The 16252-nt window shown below is 37.0% G+C and overlaps 3 protein-coding genes across 5 annotated transcripts; 1 reads left to right on the plus strand and 2 right to left on the minus strand.

Moving 5' to 3' along the window:
* Positions 1–2411: 2411 nt before the first annotated feature.
* On the minus strand, positions 2412–6745 carry LOC140791841 (receptor-like kinase TMK3). Of its 3 annotated transcripts, none has more exons than XM_073142516.1 (4): positions 6572–6745; positions 6187–6384; positions 3768–6100; positions 2412–3120 (listed from the first exon to the last, which is right to left on the minus strand). In XM_073142516.1, the coding sequence occupies exons 3-4, from the start codon at positions 6091–6093 to the stop codon at positions 2609–2611; spliced, it is 2838 nt and encodes a 945-aa protein (XP_072998617.1). In that variant the 5' UTR covers positions 6094–6100; positions 6187–6384; positions 6572–6745; the 3' UTR covers positions 2412–2608. The 3 variants fall into 3 exon arrangements, with proteins under 3 accessions (XP_072998617.1, XP_072998618.1, XP_072998619.1); XM_073142517.1 differs by lacking the exon at positions 6572–6745 and adding an exon at positions 6473–6565; XM_073142518.1 differs by lacking the exon at positions 6572–6745 and having other exon boundaries at positions 6187–6468.
* Positions 6746–11291: 4546 nt separating this feature from the next.
* LOC140792736 (uncharacterized) lies at positions 11292–12149 on the minus strand. Its single transcript, XM_073143898.1, has one exon. It carries the CDS (start codon positions 12085–12087, stop codon positions 11404–11406), a length of 684 nt encoding a protein of 227 aa, XP_072999999.1. The 5' UTR covers positions 12088–12149; the 3' UTR covers positions 11292–11403.
* Positions 12150–14229: 2080 nt separating this feature from the next.
* Positions 14230–15742, plus strand: LOC140791842 (protein LEAD-SENSITIVE 1-like). Its single transcript, XM_073142519.1, has 3 exons — positions 14230–14383; positions 14531–14603; positions 14733–15742. The coding sequence occupies exon 3, from the start codon at positions 14741–14743 to the stop codon at positions 15419–15421; it is 681 nt and encodes a 226-aa protein (XP_072998620.1). The 5' UTR covers positions 14230–14383; positions 14531–14603; positions 14733–14740; the 3' UTR covers positions 15422–15742.
* Positions 15743–16252: the final 510 nt, after the last annotated feature.

Raw genomic sequence — 16252 nt, forward strand, 5'->3', positions numbered from 1 at the left:
GATCTTAAATATTTTGGGGATGACAATGATTAAGTGAGGATAGGGTCGAGTTAATTGATTTAGATGATAATATACCAACGGAATAAGATCTGTCGGTTGGTCCGAAATCCTTATTAGGTTAGATTTTTTATTTAAATAGATTTAAACGGGTAATTAATTTGTGGAGGAAAGTGACATATTACCAGTGATGTATCGACATCCTATTTGTTATGGATTCCAATTATAATGGCTTGATGGGTCTAATAAACTAAATAGGGTACCAAATAAGTACAAACAACACCTAATAGGTCCAGACCATCTCTTTTATTTCGATAGATTATAAGCTTGCAGTCTACTTATAAATTAGAAAAAGTACTGGCCTTCTTTGCATATATTGAAGTACTTTATTTTATTTATTTTTATCAGGTAAAATTATAATATCAAAGAGCTACAAAGGAAAAGTTTCAACTTTGTCAATATTAGTCCTAACGACTTAAAAGAGAGAAGCATGTGATTAGATAAATAAAGCAGATGAGGGGAAAGGAAGCTATGCTAATATCTCTCTCAAATCTCTACTACCATTGCAGTTATCATGTGATTTGAGTTGTTAGTTTCTTCTAATAAAGAAGAAATCAAAAGACAACGTTACAAGTTACATCCTACTAGGTCGGACAAATTTCTCCATCATCATCACGTTTAAATTTGTTGTTTGGAGTTGGATGGATTCCATAGATTAATTCTCCTCATTTTTTGTAACTTTTCTAAAGTTGTTTGATTTGCAAGCTCGCTCTTTTTAACTATGGGCAAGAGCTGATCTTTTAGCTTTTTAACTCTAAATGCTTCTGTATCTAAGGAGTATTTAGACTTTGCATTTCTTTGCTTCAATTTATTAAAAGTATCACAAAGGAACGATGCTCCAATAGGTTTGTCCCATGTTGGTGGCTACGGTAGAAGTGCTAACTCTACTCTATTACAAACTTAGCATGGTTTTCGCTCTTATATTTCTGCTTATGTGGTGATGTGGTAGGGTGGTAGATGCGAGTTTAAGTAGAAAATATTATACATTTTCTAATAAGAATGTGAAATAGATTAAGTGTTAGAATTTTTGGATTGAGAAAAGTTAATTGGCAAATGAATTTCATCTAAATTTAATCTCAAACTATAGATTTCATTACATACATTAGAATTTATTAAAATTGTTTGAAATAAATTGAAACCTCATCACTTAATAGTTCTAAACAGTAGATTAGGTGTATATAGAATTATAAAATCAATTAAATTTCACCAATTTGGCGAATCCAAACCATATGTAAGCCTCGCTGACTACACTTCTCAAAGCTAAATAATGGGGTGGCATGTGAGGCAGAAGAGAGAAACCTATCTTTATTAATAGTTAAAAAAATTATTATTATTTTAATATGATATTAAATATATAGGCAATGTTTCAAAAGTTGCATGTATATACTGTTAAAAACATGGTCTTTTACCTTAATAACTTATTAAATTTTCAGGTCAAATGAAGTTTTTTCAGAAGTCGTGAAATTATTCTAAATTTACTTATAGAATAAGTTCAATTCTAAAAAAGTTACTCTAATTTTGTATATTAGAAGAAGAAAATTAATATCAGTATAAATTATTTTAATATTTAGTTTTATAGGACCATAAAGAATAATAATTATATTTGATATAATATAAAATTAATATTGAAATAATAAAGAATAGTTAAATATATTGAGAATTAGTAATATTTTTATTTGAAATGACCACAATGCCCCTTAGTGGATAGAAAGAAGTACTAACTACTAATACATACATAAATAATATTTTAATAAATTTTTATTTGTGTATTTTTTTTAACGAGAAATATGAGTTTTATACCATGAAGTGCGGGCTTTTTGTTATGTAATGGGGATTTGTTACTATGTAGTGCGGGATAGTAGACATTTGAGGGAAAAAAAGTATAATAATGAAATAATAGTTGATTTAAGTGTTATACTCTCAAGGGCAAATATATAATTTTTTGTGATATAAATTGAGCCTAGAGGTTTAGTAATACTATATACAATGGGTGTGCAGTGGACATATATACAAACAAGAGGAGATATTCTGCTCTATTTTGGTGAATGTATTCTTAAAAGTATAAAAGAATGCAAATATGCTTCATTTGAACGAGGATTGCAATTGATCCGAAGATATGATATTCCTACACCCTATTAACTGGATCTACATAAGAGATCAAGCAATTGAAACCTCTGGATGGAGAATTTGTGCAACCACAATAAGACAACCATTCATGACTCATTTTGTTCTGCATTTATGAATTGCATTGAAATGTTCTGCACTTATCAAATGAGCTACCAATTCATAAATTTTCTCAGTTTGTAGCTTGTAAATAGAGCATAGAATAAGAGGGATTAGTTTTCCAATTGATATGGGCAAATCTGATGCAGCTCCATTTACCGCTAATATTTTTTGAAACATACAAGACGTGCACAAGCCTCAACCATCCATGAAAAAAAGGAAAGCTCTCTCAGAAGAGTTCTATATACATGGACTGAACATATGAAAACAGATTTGCTATAAGTGCAAAAGAGAAACAGAAAAATCAATTAAAAGCGCTCGAGTTTATTCACCGGCCATCTGCGGAAGTGAAGGATTCCGCGAATCCAGCAGGCCTAGCTGGAATGCTTCCTTTGCTGTCATCAAGGCTTACCGTACTTACACCGCTGGTGCCATCGGCAGCCTGCCATCCCTTTACCATTTGAAGAAGCGGCTGGCGTAGGTCGATGCCCAAATATTCTTCTTGGTCATCATTCATAGGCTTCCATTTCTCCACCAGTGGGGCGAGCACATTCACCGCATGCCCCATGTCGGGTCTTTGGTGTGGCTCTCGTGCAGCGCAGTGGCCTGCAAGTTCTGCAACAGTGGATATGCTTTCGATGGTCTCATCCGTTACATCGAGAGATGGGTCAATAGCGGACTTGAGCTTCTCTTTGTTGTTCTTTATGTATCCAAACCAGGATGCGAGGTAGCGTGTTTCCTCAGACCGGTCCTCGTCGAGTGCAGTCAAGCCAGTCACTATCTCCATTAGCACTACGCCGAAGCTGAAGACATCAGCTTTTGTTGTGATTTTCCCAGTCACTGAATTAGATCAAACAGCAAAAGTTGAAGTGATCACGGACTCAATATAACGTAATCAAAATTCAAAAGAAGTACTTGGATAAAGCTATCGATTTGGGAACTTAATTTTCATATAACAAGATTCTCGTAATCTTTTACGTGACTAAGCTTGGCAATTTGACAATGTTGAGAGGTAATAGGTATATCAGCATATACAATTATAGTTAGTAAGAATAAAGAAAACGATCACCTATTAGAGTACAGGAAGAACAATATCTCCCAGTGCTTACAGGGGGAATCTATTAGAGAATTTTCCATTGTCAAATTTATACTATTTAAGCACATGGCATGAAACTTATTAAATCTAAACATTCATCTAATGTTAAGTGGCTTATGTCTATGACAATTTGAAAATCAGAGGTTTCGTGAGAGCAGAATATCCTGAAAGGCTAGGCTGTTTCAGTGCTCAAAACTATTCTTACACCAAAGAGTAGAGAAACATATATACAAAAGATATTTCATATCTGCTAACCATGAACAGCCATTCAAAACTGTAACTCAGAAAATAAAAGGAATGATCATACGATGGATGCATAATCAATATATATATATCTGTTTTCGTTAATATCAGTTAATTCTAGAAAAAGATTTTGATAAGAAGCCTTTACCAGCATATTCAGGAGCTAGATATCCAAATGTCCCAGCAAGTCTTGTTGCCACGGAATTTTTTCCATCAGGTGCAAGTTTAACAAGTCCGAAATCTGAGACTTTTGCACGATAGTCATCACCAAGCAGTATATTTGAAGATTTGAGATCTCTGTGGATGAAGGACTGATGGGCTAAATTATGAAGATACTCCACTCCTCGAGCAACATCCAATGCAATATTTAGTCTTTTCTTCCATGACAAGGGCTCCAAATTCAGTTGCTTCCAATGGAAGAGATGCATGCTTAAAGCTCCTTGAGGCATGTATTCATAAACTAGAAGCCTCTCACTGCCTTCTATGGAGTAACCCAAAATAGATACCAGATTACGATGTCGAACCTTTGTAAGAACAGCAATTTCAGCTTGAAATTCGTCTAATGCTTTGTTAGTCAAAACAGAAGCCTCCATCCTCTTAACTGCTATCATCGTCCCATCATACAGTTCTCCCTTATAAACCACCCCAAATCCACCACGGCCAAGCACATTCTCCTGTGCAAAATTGTGTGTGGCATTACGAAGAACCTGAACAGATATTACCAAATTCCCTGCCTCTAGGACATATGCATCACTTGTGCTACTCATGTTCCCACTTTGCAGATCACTAGTCGCCACACTGTTGTTGGTATTATTTGCTACCACGACCTTAATCATATTGTCTGGATCAGATGGCTCTTTAGGATGGACAACAATAGAGCTTGGTGTTGTAAGGCTCTTCTTTTTCTCTTTCCGGCGCCATAACAGAAACATAACAGCCAGCAACATTATGAAAGCAGCAGCTACAACCGGGACAACAATTAGTAGGACATTGAGACGTTTCGAACCTTTTGAAGATGAAGAACTGCCTGAAGAGTTAGATGGAGTGTTGTCACTAGATGGAGATCCTGGAGAACCAGGAGTGTTGGGAGAGCTTGGTGAAGTTGGAGATACCGGAGAACCATCTATTGCTGGATTTCCACTCACAAGGAGTTTCACACTGTTGCTAAATTCTGGAACGGGAGGTTTCAAATTATTCGAAGAAACATTCAAAATTTTCAATGATTTCAAGAGTGTCAAATTTGCAGGAATTGTTCCAGTAAGATTGTTTCCTCCAAGCCTAATGTCAACCAGAGAATCCAAACTACCAATCGACGGGCTAATGGTACCATTCAATTGGAAATTGGGCAGATTTAAGACAGATACCTTGCTACCGGAGCAAGATATCCCTAACCAATTACTAGAGCAAGGGTCATTACCAAACCATGATTCTGCAAGCTTCGAAGGATAATTCACACCATCAAGAAAATTCAACAGTGCTGTGACTTGCGGCACACAGGGCTCTCCAGGCTTCAACGAGCAAAACGAATTGCCGTCGTATGAGAAGTTGTACTTTACTAAGGGAATCGGACCCATCAATATGTTGTTGTCCAATTGCAATGACTGCAGCTGCGGAAGACTTGTCAAATTCACCGGAATTAGCCCAACTAGCTGGTTGACGTTGAGCCAGAGCCGCCAAAGTGAAGTGCACGCACCAATGGCGCTCGGTATCGGGCCGGAGAACTGATTGCCATGAAGCCAAACATCACTCAAGAACGTCATCGACGCGAGGATATCGATGGATCCCGACAACCCACTTCCCACCTGATTGTTTAGCCACAGAATCTGCAATGCAGAACCAGCAAAACTAGAGGGAATCGCTCCACTAAGATTGTTATACGACATCTTTAGCACTGTCAGCGAAGACATCTTCCCCAAGAAATCCGGCAACGGACCGACAAGACCGCAATTAATCAATGTAAGATTGGTCAGCTGCGCCGAGTTCTCCAACTCCTGTGGCAAAACCCAACCACCACTGCTCTGATTCAAGGGGTTCTCATCAAGAGACAATACCCGCAAACTAGTGAGACCAACGAAGAAATCCGAGGGGATTTCGTCGAACTTATTGCTACCAAGAAAAGCGTACTGCAAATTGGACAAGCCATTGAAAGATGGAAGCTTTCCGTTGAAATTGTTCCTCTGCAGGCCTATGTTGTAAAGCATGGAGAGCTTGTTGAAGTCTTGGGGCAAGGGGCCACTTAAGCCGACGCCTTGGACTTGGATCTGGGTCACACGAGAGCCAGAGCAATAGACATGAGGCCATAGAGGAGGGCCACAAGGATCCTTATTGTCCGACGGCCAATCTAATAGCTCCGGGTTGTCCAATCCCTTGCGCAATTCGTCGAGCACGGCGAAGTCACTCGGGTCTGTCGTGCCCAAAGCCACCGAGAGGAAGCAGACGAGGAGGAAAGGAAGTAGCTCTTTCCCACCTCTCATGGCGATTCTGCGTAATAGAGACCAAATTCAGGAAGACCCAGATTCCCAAATGGAAGGAGGAAGAAGAAAGCATCACAAAGGTCTAAAATTTACCGTGGGAGCACAGCAAAAGCTCGATTGAAGGATTTGGAGAAGATTGAGAAGAACCCATTTGGATTTGGCAATCCCTTTTGCTTTCAGATGAAAGGTAAATCTACGTGAATATGGATTCACAACAACCCAGATGGCCAAAGATGGTAAAGGAGCTAACTTTGTGGCGTAATTGAGAAGCTTCCCATGGGAAGCTTCCACCTGCAGGGATAAAACCCACGATAAGATCTCCAATTTATCCAATCGCTTGTGTGGGCACTAATAATAATCCAAGAAATTATAAACCTACATTGGGCACGATATGACCATTAAAGAGGAAACCAGAGAGAGAGAGAGAGAGAGAGAGAGAGAGAGAGAGAGAGCCAGAGAGGTAGGAGACGTCTCGTACCTTAGAATTCGTGGGTGACGTTTAATTCCTTCTACCTTCCCAAGGCGGCAGTTGGGTGTTTTTTTTTTCCTTCTTAGAATTGGGCAGGGCATACCCAAAGGGGGGGGGTTCCGATTCTTGAGAAAATTCTTGATTTATTTATTTTTCTTATTGTTACCAAGTGATTAATGTCCTACGGTGTAAAACAATATTAAGCAAACTATTTTAACGGCATTAGCATAATTAAATTATATATTTATATTATTGATCATTCTAGAACATAATATATAACAGTATTATTTTTGCTCCTACAGCAGCGTCCACCGACACATAATTTTGGACCTTTTGGATAGGAGGACAACTTTATATCTTAAATAAATTTTATAACCAAAAAGGTTTAGTAATTGAGAGCTGAGAACGAGGAGCGATGAGGGAGAGTGGGACCAAGTCATAAGCAATCCACTATTTTTTTTTGGGGGTCATTTATATTCTCTGGTAGTCCCCTACTGCCCTTTGTATTCATTGTCCTTCACACATGATGCATGATGACAAAGTTGCAAATCAGGCGCTGTTCCCATCTCAGCAATCTACTTTTTTTTCATCCATTTGGGCCACTAAAACTACCTTTCGTAATTGGAAATTTACAGCGAATAGAGGTTAATTTTTCGTTTCATCTGTCGCTATTCACGTCAATCAATTCATAAAGCTTCGGAATTTTCGATTATTTATAGATTGAAATGATAAGGAGAGTTGGATTTAACATTAAATGTTCTAGTCATTTAGGTTTGTTTATTAATACTGCATGCCCGAAGTTAGGTGGTGGTGGCTCTGTTGCATGGCCTCAAAGAGCTCACCAGAATAGGGGAGCTCAAACCAGGCCTGGCTTTACAATGATTTTCTCACTGCTACGGGGTCTGGTCAATGGGTTGATTAACTCGGTGGAATAAGATTGTTCTTCGTTTGATGTAGGAAGCTACTCACTACTTATCTCTCAATCCCACTATTCACATATGTTTCACTAGTAGATACCACAGTTTGATAGCTCACTCCTCTAATAATAAATCAAATTTGCCTTTGTTATGAATCACTAAATTAATATTTATTATTTCACGTCTATTTTACATTTAAAATCTTAAAGATACTCTAATATTGAAAAAAGAAGTGTCATATAGATGAGTTAAATCTATAGATAAATAATAATCTTAATATCCTTGAATATATTTTTGTAAAATTATTAACATAAAAATGGAGAATTCTCTCTCTAAAAGAGAATATTTTAGGTACTTTAGTTGTTGAAAAGTTAAGTTAACCCGGATTAACTTCGGACATTAATATCGAAGTTGAATAGTAACTATCCATCTAGTATTTCTAATAAAATATTCTACAATTTCACAAATAAAAAAAGAGAGTAATTGGTAGAGTGCTTCTTATTAAAAAAAATAACTTTCCTGATATATTATTTCACTCAATTAAGGTTGAACATTCTTTCTCTTATATATATATATATATATATATATCTCCTCTGTTATTTTAAAAGTATTAAAATTCACCAAAACTATTCCGAATTCTCTACAATAAGCTACTGTAGCAAAAGAAGCTTCCTCGAACTTTTCTCCTCACCTTTTGCTGTCTCTATCAATAGCTGGACCCCAGAAGAAGACGATAAAGGATTACACAGCACCCGACACTTGGCTTCCATGACAAAAATAGAGCCCGACGTGGAAAGCGAGGCGAGTGCGAAACCCACCTGCGTGGATGTGAGAATGGGACCCAGCGGGGTTAAGTTCTTTGGTTTCTTTCCAGCGTCCGAGTTAATACGGCAGAGAGTGCGAGCGAGGAGACACTCCTGACCCCTGAGTCCTGAGCTAAATTAATTTATTATTAGGTCGTAAGCATGAAGTTTGCCTGCTATTTAATGTGTATTTAATGTGCTCCTCTACGACAAGCTTTGTCTTAAAGGGTTATGGGAAAGTACTGTGACTATCCTCCTGCTATTTCTCATCATCTAATAAGGTGAGAGTTACGGTTTCCAGTGTCCAATATATATATATATATATATATATATATATATCTTAAATAATTAAATTGTTGATGAATCCTAATTTAATCAAAATGCTCCTATAATTCTGCAAATTATTAATATATTTTACTATTTTTTCTATTTACACCACAAATCACGGGAGAATCAGTAACCGATTGGTTTCTGATTGGAGATAGGTGGCCAAAACTGGGCATTAATTATTCTAATTAACAATCGTTAGAACAAGGTAAGAAAAGGATGTGTGTATATACTAGTATCATTAGGAAGGAGTGGGGACTGGGGCGGTGCACGATATATTTATCCTCTTCTATTTAAATATTTACATGATTTACCCTAATATTTCTTAATGAATCGTCAGAAGAGAGAGGGAGGGAGAGAGAGAGAGAAAGAAGATTATATGGTGAGTGCTCTACAGCCGGGAAGTAATTAATTGCAGTTTGGAGTGTTAATATTCTAATGGAGGTCGGTCGGCTCTCCAAATCAAGTGTGGAGAATGATGACCCGGGCACGGACCGAGCCTAACGCTTGAATCCAGAAACAGATGAAGTATATACGCCTTTTGTGCGTTTTAGCAGGTCGGTGTTATGGTGACTTGAGCTTAGTTAAGTTTGATTAGGTTTATATGGGTCATAATTAGGCCAGTTAGTTCATTTCAATTCGTTCGAGTTTGGTTCAAGTTAATCTGGTAGAGTTTGCTCACTTTGGTTAGATTGTGGTGCACCGTGAAAAAGGTCTTCTTGAAGCCCACCATCGTTAGTCTAAAGGCATTTTAATCTTTCTTCTTCAAGAGAAAGTCTTTTGAAAAAAAAAAAAAGAGTGAGATAGATTTTTACAAATCACACCTTATATTTTACTTAATTTGTGATGTGTACCTCATCTTTAAGGATTTTATCATTTGAACTCTTATTTTCTCCTATAATTCGCATTTAATACCTTGACTATATTTTGACTAGACCAAGTTACTAAAATGCTCATATTATTTCCTCTCATTTTCTATATCTTTTTACCATTTTTCTTATCTACTTTCTCCACTGTTGCTGTCACCATCATCGTCGTTGTTGTCGTCTTCGCTCCTCCTCCCCTACCTCTTACCCTTCTTCTTCTTCTTTTGAAAAAAAAAAGAGGTGGAAGAAGACAAGGACAATTTAAATATTTATAAATTATTTTATATATTATAATTTTGTTTTAATACAATCTAAGTTAACATAGGGTGTTGAATAAGAATTATAAAGAAAATTAAGATATCGGATTACAAAATTCTCAAAGACCGAATGCACAAAATAGGTAAAATGTAAGCTATAATTTGTGAAAAATTCTAAAAAAAAATGATGACTCTTTATTGCGAACTTCACATTTGGTCTATATTAGATAACACTATAATTAGAATAAACCTTCAAATTTGGCAGCACAAATAAATTACAAAAGTGAAGCACGATCATAGTGTATTCACATATACAAAAAGTCTTCGATCAATTTGTTATTTTATTGTGATTCAATAGTCTAAAAGGCTTATTAAAGTTTACTGATAGACTACACATAAGAAAAAAAAAAATAAAGAGAATCTACATTGTGCCTATATAAGATTGGTGACTGGAATTTTGTTCTTTTAGGCCAGTTGATGAAATTTTAATAATTAATTTGATTTAGGGTATTCAAAAATAAATTGAAAAAAACTTACAATTTCAATATCACACCTGCTTTTCATCTAACATTGGAGAGTGATAAACTTTTGTTAAAAAGTAAGTCCGGCAGAAACTTCAACCTTTCTTAAATCTCTTTACTTTTCTTATTTTCTAACAATGGAACACAGCTATATATGAAAACAAATTTAAGATTTGTGCTATAAGAATAAAATTTATATCATAAGCATTTCTTAGGGTTAGTTGTAGTTGGTGGCGTCCAATGGTAAATAGATTTGATTATTGGGGTGTGAGATTGGAATTTAGTTGTATGCTCTAAATTTCTAATGACTAATGTTATTAGGCTTAAGCGATTGAGTTAACTGATTATTTGTCTAATTACACGAAGATGTGTAAATAGAGATAATATAAATATGAATTTGTGTTAACATTTGTCAGTGGAATCCAATAAATAAAAAGAGATTAGGGCACAAACACTCCCATGTCCCATCCCACTCCAAGGGTAAAATATATATATATATCTTTATTCTCTTTGACATCATCTAATAAAAACTCGGAATCACGTCTAAGTGAATAAGGATCAAAGAATAATTCGCATTTTTCATTAATAAAAATAAATTATATTTATCGTTAACTACGATATTAAGCCACAGTTCAAAATTTGTAAGTATAATTAAACATAGTAAATACATTATCTTGTCTTTTAGAATTGACATTTGGACTCGTCTGGTCACTTTAAAGTCGATCGTATCTTGAAACCGGCGAAGTCTGTGGGCTGCGATCTGCGATCTTGGAAAGTGACACTCCTCTATTCTGCTCATGGTTCTCATTGATCTTGGAAAGTGATTCATCTGTTCTGTAATGGTTTGCAATCTTTGTAGAAGCCATCTTAAAGCATCTGAGGGTTTTGGCTCGTTTGGTCGCTGGGAGATTTGGGATAAACCCCTCCTTATCCCGAAAAACTAAAACCAAACAAAGTGTATATATATATCACACCGAGAGAAGTACAGAAATCCAGATGGTAGTGGAAGATGACAAGAGTATAGAAGAAGAAAATTCATTTTAAAAACTGAGGACTCATTCTATTACTTTGTCATTGACGTCTAACAGTACGTTACAAAAATTGGACGAGAACATCAGAAATACAACAGAGGGGACCCTGGTTATTAAGATTATGTCTCAAACGGCAAAGCGAACCGGCAAAGTGGGCACGCGCGGCTCTCCTGCAGCCACCGGCTGAGGCAGCTCTCGTGGAAGACGTGAGAGCACGGCGTCTTGCTCAGTTGTGATTCCGGCACGAAATCATCCATGCAAATTACGCAATTCGTTGTCGATTCTTCTCCTACTTTGTATCTAATTCTTTCCAGCTTCCTGACAGGAGATGATTGCCGTGGAGGCACCCTGCGATCCTCGTCCGCCGGCAGCAGCAATACCTGGTCAACCTCCTGCCTTTCTTGAAAATGCTGCCAGGGCACCACCGCGGCTGCTTGCTGTAAGACCCACCTAGGCGGCTCCGCGTCGAAGATCTTGATCTCGGCGACGACGGCGAAAGAACCGCATCCGTGTTCATGGGCAGCGGCAGCCGCATTGTGGGCGAAGGCAGAGATGTGGTCCGTCCAGAACACGACGTCCTCGGCGTCCGGATGGTGGATGCCCGCGAGCATGGAGAAGATGGTGCGCTTCGTGACCTCGTGGAGACGAAGATGCCTCAGCGGTCGGAAGAAGGAGAGGTCGTGCGTGACCTCCTCGACTCCCCAGTAGCAATGAACTCTCGAGACGACCATCCTGACCTCCGCCATAGATGGCAAGCTCTGCGCGAACAAAACCTCAAGGTGGATTTCCGTTGGCAACGCCATGAATTTTCGACGAGAATTGTCAACAGAAAGAAAGGAGAGAGCTTAGAACAGAACAGAACGGAGTAGTGACTGATTGAGGAGGGGAAAAATGTGGAAGAGGGCAATGGCAGCGAGGTATATATATAGGTCTCTAACCCGCGTCGAAACCGTTACCAATCCGTGTCCTATTCAAATTCGAATTCAGTTGGGCAATCTAAACCGTTGCCATGTCTTCGTGATCTCATACATACTATGAGTAGGAGTCGGAGAGGCTGGAGTGAGGAGAGAAATAATCCACACCAGTACGAATTCAGAAACCCAGATGGCTGAAGATCACAACACCATTAAAAGGAACGAATCGAAGTAAATAAAAGAAAAAAAAGAACCGAAAACCAATACCACTAAACTAAATCCTCATAATCTTTAGTCATTAACAGAAGTATAGTTTTCGTAATCATTTCTACTCATGATCAGTAGCACACGTTACTTTCACTCCTGTTACTTTTTCGTCTAAGGCAAACTTTTGTAAGTGTAGATTTATTTCTTGTTAAGCATTGTCGCAGAGAACGCTAGTACAAAGTTTCAAGTAAAAAAATAAGGCAAATGCTTTAGTACCTTTAGATCTATTTCTTGGTACCAATTTCAAAATCATATTATCATGAAAAAGAGAGCATATAACTTAAGAATATTTGGTTACGTCTGCCTAACTTCTGAATTACACTTCTTTTTTTTTCGGTTAAGATTCTTCTCTCTTAGATATGATTGTGATGATTATAATTATACCTTAATTATATGAGATATTATTTAATATTAAACTATTTATATTTGATTCTTTAGAGATATATTTTAATTTAAATATAATTCTCTATCTCTATCTGTTATTAAATTTAATTTAAATTAATCTTAAAATAACTAGAGATATATTTAAATAATAAAAATAATCAAATAAATAAAATTTAATTCTACTTTCATCAAGTTAATTATAAAAAGATATCGATACCCTTATTATGATATATATACATTGCTCTTAGTTAAGAATATATGTCTTTTACTTGATAAATTATTAAGATAATATAATTATCAAAAAAATAATGTGCAAAGTAATATATTTAATAATAATAATTAATATCTTTTAAATTTGTTGCATTCCCATTATATTCTCAAGTATCTTAATTATTAGATTTTTATCAAACCGATTGATAAACAATTTCATGCACATTAAGCATTGATAGTAGGTTTCCATGAATTTAGATCAAAATTCACAATGAAATTTTTATCCTTAGGGAGCCCAGATGGTTTGTGGATTTTCCAAGTCCAATCTACATTATTTTTACGATTGTTTTGATATCTATATGACTTAGAGATCTATCCCTAGGTTTTTTTTCTCTAGTGTTATTTGAGTCTTTACTTTAAAGTTAAGAGAAATTAAGATTACTTAATTCGAAAGAGTTGATGACGGAAGATATTAAAATATTATATTAATATTTAGATTTTATGGATTTATGAAAGATTTCGTCTCAAGAGTCACTGAGATAGTAATAATAACTTTAAAGATTAATGAGGTTAAAAATCACAAAAATTAGTGGCCTTGTTATTGGATAAGATTAATAGTTTTTTTTTATAATTTTTTTCTTTTAAATATCTTACATTTATAATTAACTATTTTACAATTTGTTTTTCCAATCTCATTGGTGGAAACCATGTAGATCTTTGAGTCTTATCTTCGTCAACCTTAAAAGTCCAAAAGAATTATGGGTGACAAAGTTATGTAGATCAAATTGTAAATCATATAATCCATGAAACCGTATCAACATCAGTGACAGTTTAGTAGCATTAAGATACAAATAAATAATCTTCGAGCATACAAAGAGATGCGAAGAAGAAATCGTATCTCAATCGGCCTAATGTATAATTTTAGTCTAAAAAAAAATTTCTTAGATACTTTAGCTGCCCGATAGGACGGCAGTCAAATGCTACACGTCTCTGGATATGAGTTCCTCGGACAATGACAATATCATAAGCAGTTAATTAACTGCAAAAAATAGGGATAGTCTCAACAATAATTTATATATATAAAAAAAGAAATCGTAAAGAATGCAGATAATTTATTAAGTTGCAATTATTTTTCCTATTAGTATTAGAACGGGTTGCAGAAGAAAAGGCGACAGCCGTCCGATATATCACACGGCCACGTCGCCGTAATTATATATGCGAAGGCATCACACGCCATCTTTTTGACTATTTCTAATCCCTCCTTTCTCTTTTTCCACCGTCACCGCGATCGAGATCAGAGAGCGATGGGGCTTCTTTCTAACAGGTTTGCCTTCTCAGTTAATTCCTTGCACATTTGATTATAATTCGAATGATATTTACTTATTTCCGTTTTCGGTTCGTGCCTGTATCTTGGACTATTACTTGTTTTTGGAGTTAAAATTTGAGAGTTGGATTATAATTCGATATATAGGATTAAGAAGGAGAGCTTGAAGGCGGGGATCACATCTACTCGTGGAGGACTGCGTATGTCTACGCCCATCATGGTAATTTTTGGGGCTTTTATGATCTGTTCGATTGTTTTATAGTTTGGGATTTTTCGCTATTTATTTCAAGTAACATTGGGATCATATCAGAATCCGATAGCTTGCAAATGTAACAATTCATCCCAACAGGGATATACATGGGTGATGGTAAGGTCATCCATTTTACTAGAGGTCGAGGCCAAGAGGTTGGAACTGGGACTGCGCTTGATTTTATCCTCCTGAGCTCTGGCCCTAATCGAAGCGGAATTCCATGCCCTAATTGCATCACCCAGATCAACGAGTCTCATGGAGTGGTCTCCTCTTGCCTCAACTGCTTCCTTGCCGGTGGCGTCCTCTACCGCTTTGAGTACGGCGTCAGCCCCGCCCTTTTCCTCGCCAAGGCTCGAGGTGGAACGTGCACCCTTGCAATCTCTGACCCAGATGAAATTGTAGTGCAGCGGGCCCATCGTTTACTCAGCAATGGCTTTAGATGTTATAATGTGTTCAAGAACAATTGCGAAGATTTCGCGATATATTGCAAGACGGGGCTTCTTGTTGCAGAGCAAGGAGTCGTCGGGCAAAGCGGACAGGCAATATCGATCATAGGAGGGCCTCTGGCTGCTGTTTTGTCGACGCCGTTTCGCCTTGTTACGGCGAATGTGTATGGAATGGCTGCAACAGCGGTAGGAGTTTACTGTGCCAGCCGTTACGTTGCTGACATTGGCAACCGGAGAGACGTGGTGAAAGTGGAAGTGGATGATCTGGCTGCTGGGCTTGCAACAGGGAGGCTTCAGGCCGCCGACAGTGGAAGTCAGTTGGCTTTGCCTGCACAATGCTAGGGATGGAAGAGAGTTGAAGTTACAGTGGGTATTGGTTGCTCATTCTGAGTGATTCTTATCCATAACATTCACTGGTACATCATTCCTGATACGCTCTGTATATTTATCGGTAAGACTCTGTGAACCGTTCGATATGTATTTATACTGCTACGATGCAACTTGCCTGAAGGAATTAATCGTGACAAGGTACCCCGTTGCACGGTTAATTGTGCATCTTTGTATAGTGTTCTTTTGTTTAGCATGTTGAGCAAATGAACTACAGTTATGTTAATTCTTAGCTTTACTAAGATTAAGATTTATAATATGAGCGTTTCTTCTCTATGCCCCAGGAGTAATAGGAATATAAAAGAATTAAAAAGAATTACCGTTTCAATAGGTATTTATTTTTATTATAAAATTATGTTCGTTAGATATCTCTTTCTCTTCTTTTCTCGCTGCTTCAAATTTCTCTATAACTTTTTTTTTCCTTCTGTTCAAGTGTCACATATTAGTCTCTAAGCCCTTAGCTTTGGAGCTGCCCTTTCAATTTCAGCGATTAAAGTGTTCATTTTTTGTTTGAAATCTGCCTCAAGCTTCTCATGCTCAAGAGGATCTCATATCATGCAGATAGGTTCTACTCAGCTTTCTCTGTTTTTCACTCCAACAAAGGGTAAGGACAGGACAGCAAAGGGTAATGGCAGCCAATGGCGGGCTCCGCGATAATGAGATCAAGATCGCTGAGCGAGTGATGAAAGCTATGGATCGAGATCGATGAGAGGAGAAAAGGATAAAGCGAGAATAGATCAGAGATCGGTGAAAGACAAGAGTAAAGCGAGATGGAGATGGAGATGG

Source organism: Typha latifolia, chromosome 7 (assembly GCF_019914945.1).
Source record: "Typha latifolia isolate L0001 chromosome 7, TyphaL0001v2, whole genome shotgun sequence".
In the NCBI taxonomy this organism is placed as follows: Eukaryota; Viridiplantae; Streptophyta; class Magnoliopsida; order Poales; family Typhaceae; genus Typha; species Typha latifolia.

Excerpts from the sequence above, each read along its gene's own strand:
- LOC140791841 (XM_073142516.1), bottom strand. The coding sequence starts at position 6,093 with ATGAGAGGTGGGAAAGAGCTACTTCCTTTCCTCCTCGTCTGCTTCCTC. Across the intron at positions 3,121-3,767 it reads TCTAGCTCCTGAATATGCTG|TGACTGGGAAAATCACAACA; the intron begins GTAAAGGCTTCT and ends GATCTAATTCAG.
- LOC140792736 (XM_073143898.1), bottom strand. The coding sequence starts at position 12,087 with ATGGCGTTGCCAACGGAAATCCACCTTGAGGTTTTGTTCGCGCAGAGC.
- LOC140791842 (XM_073142519.1), top strand. The coding sequence starts at position 14,741 with ATGGGTGATGGTAAGGTCATCCATTTTACTAGAGGTCGAGGCCAAGAG.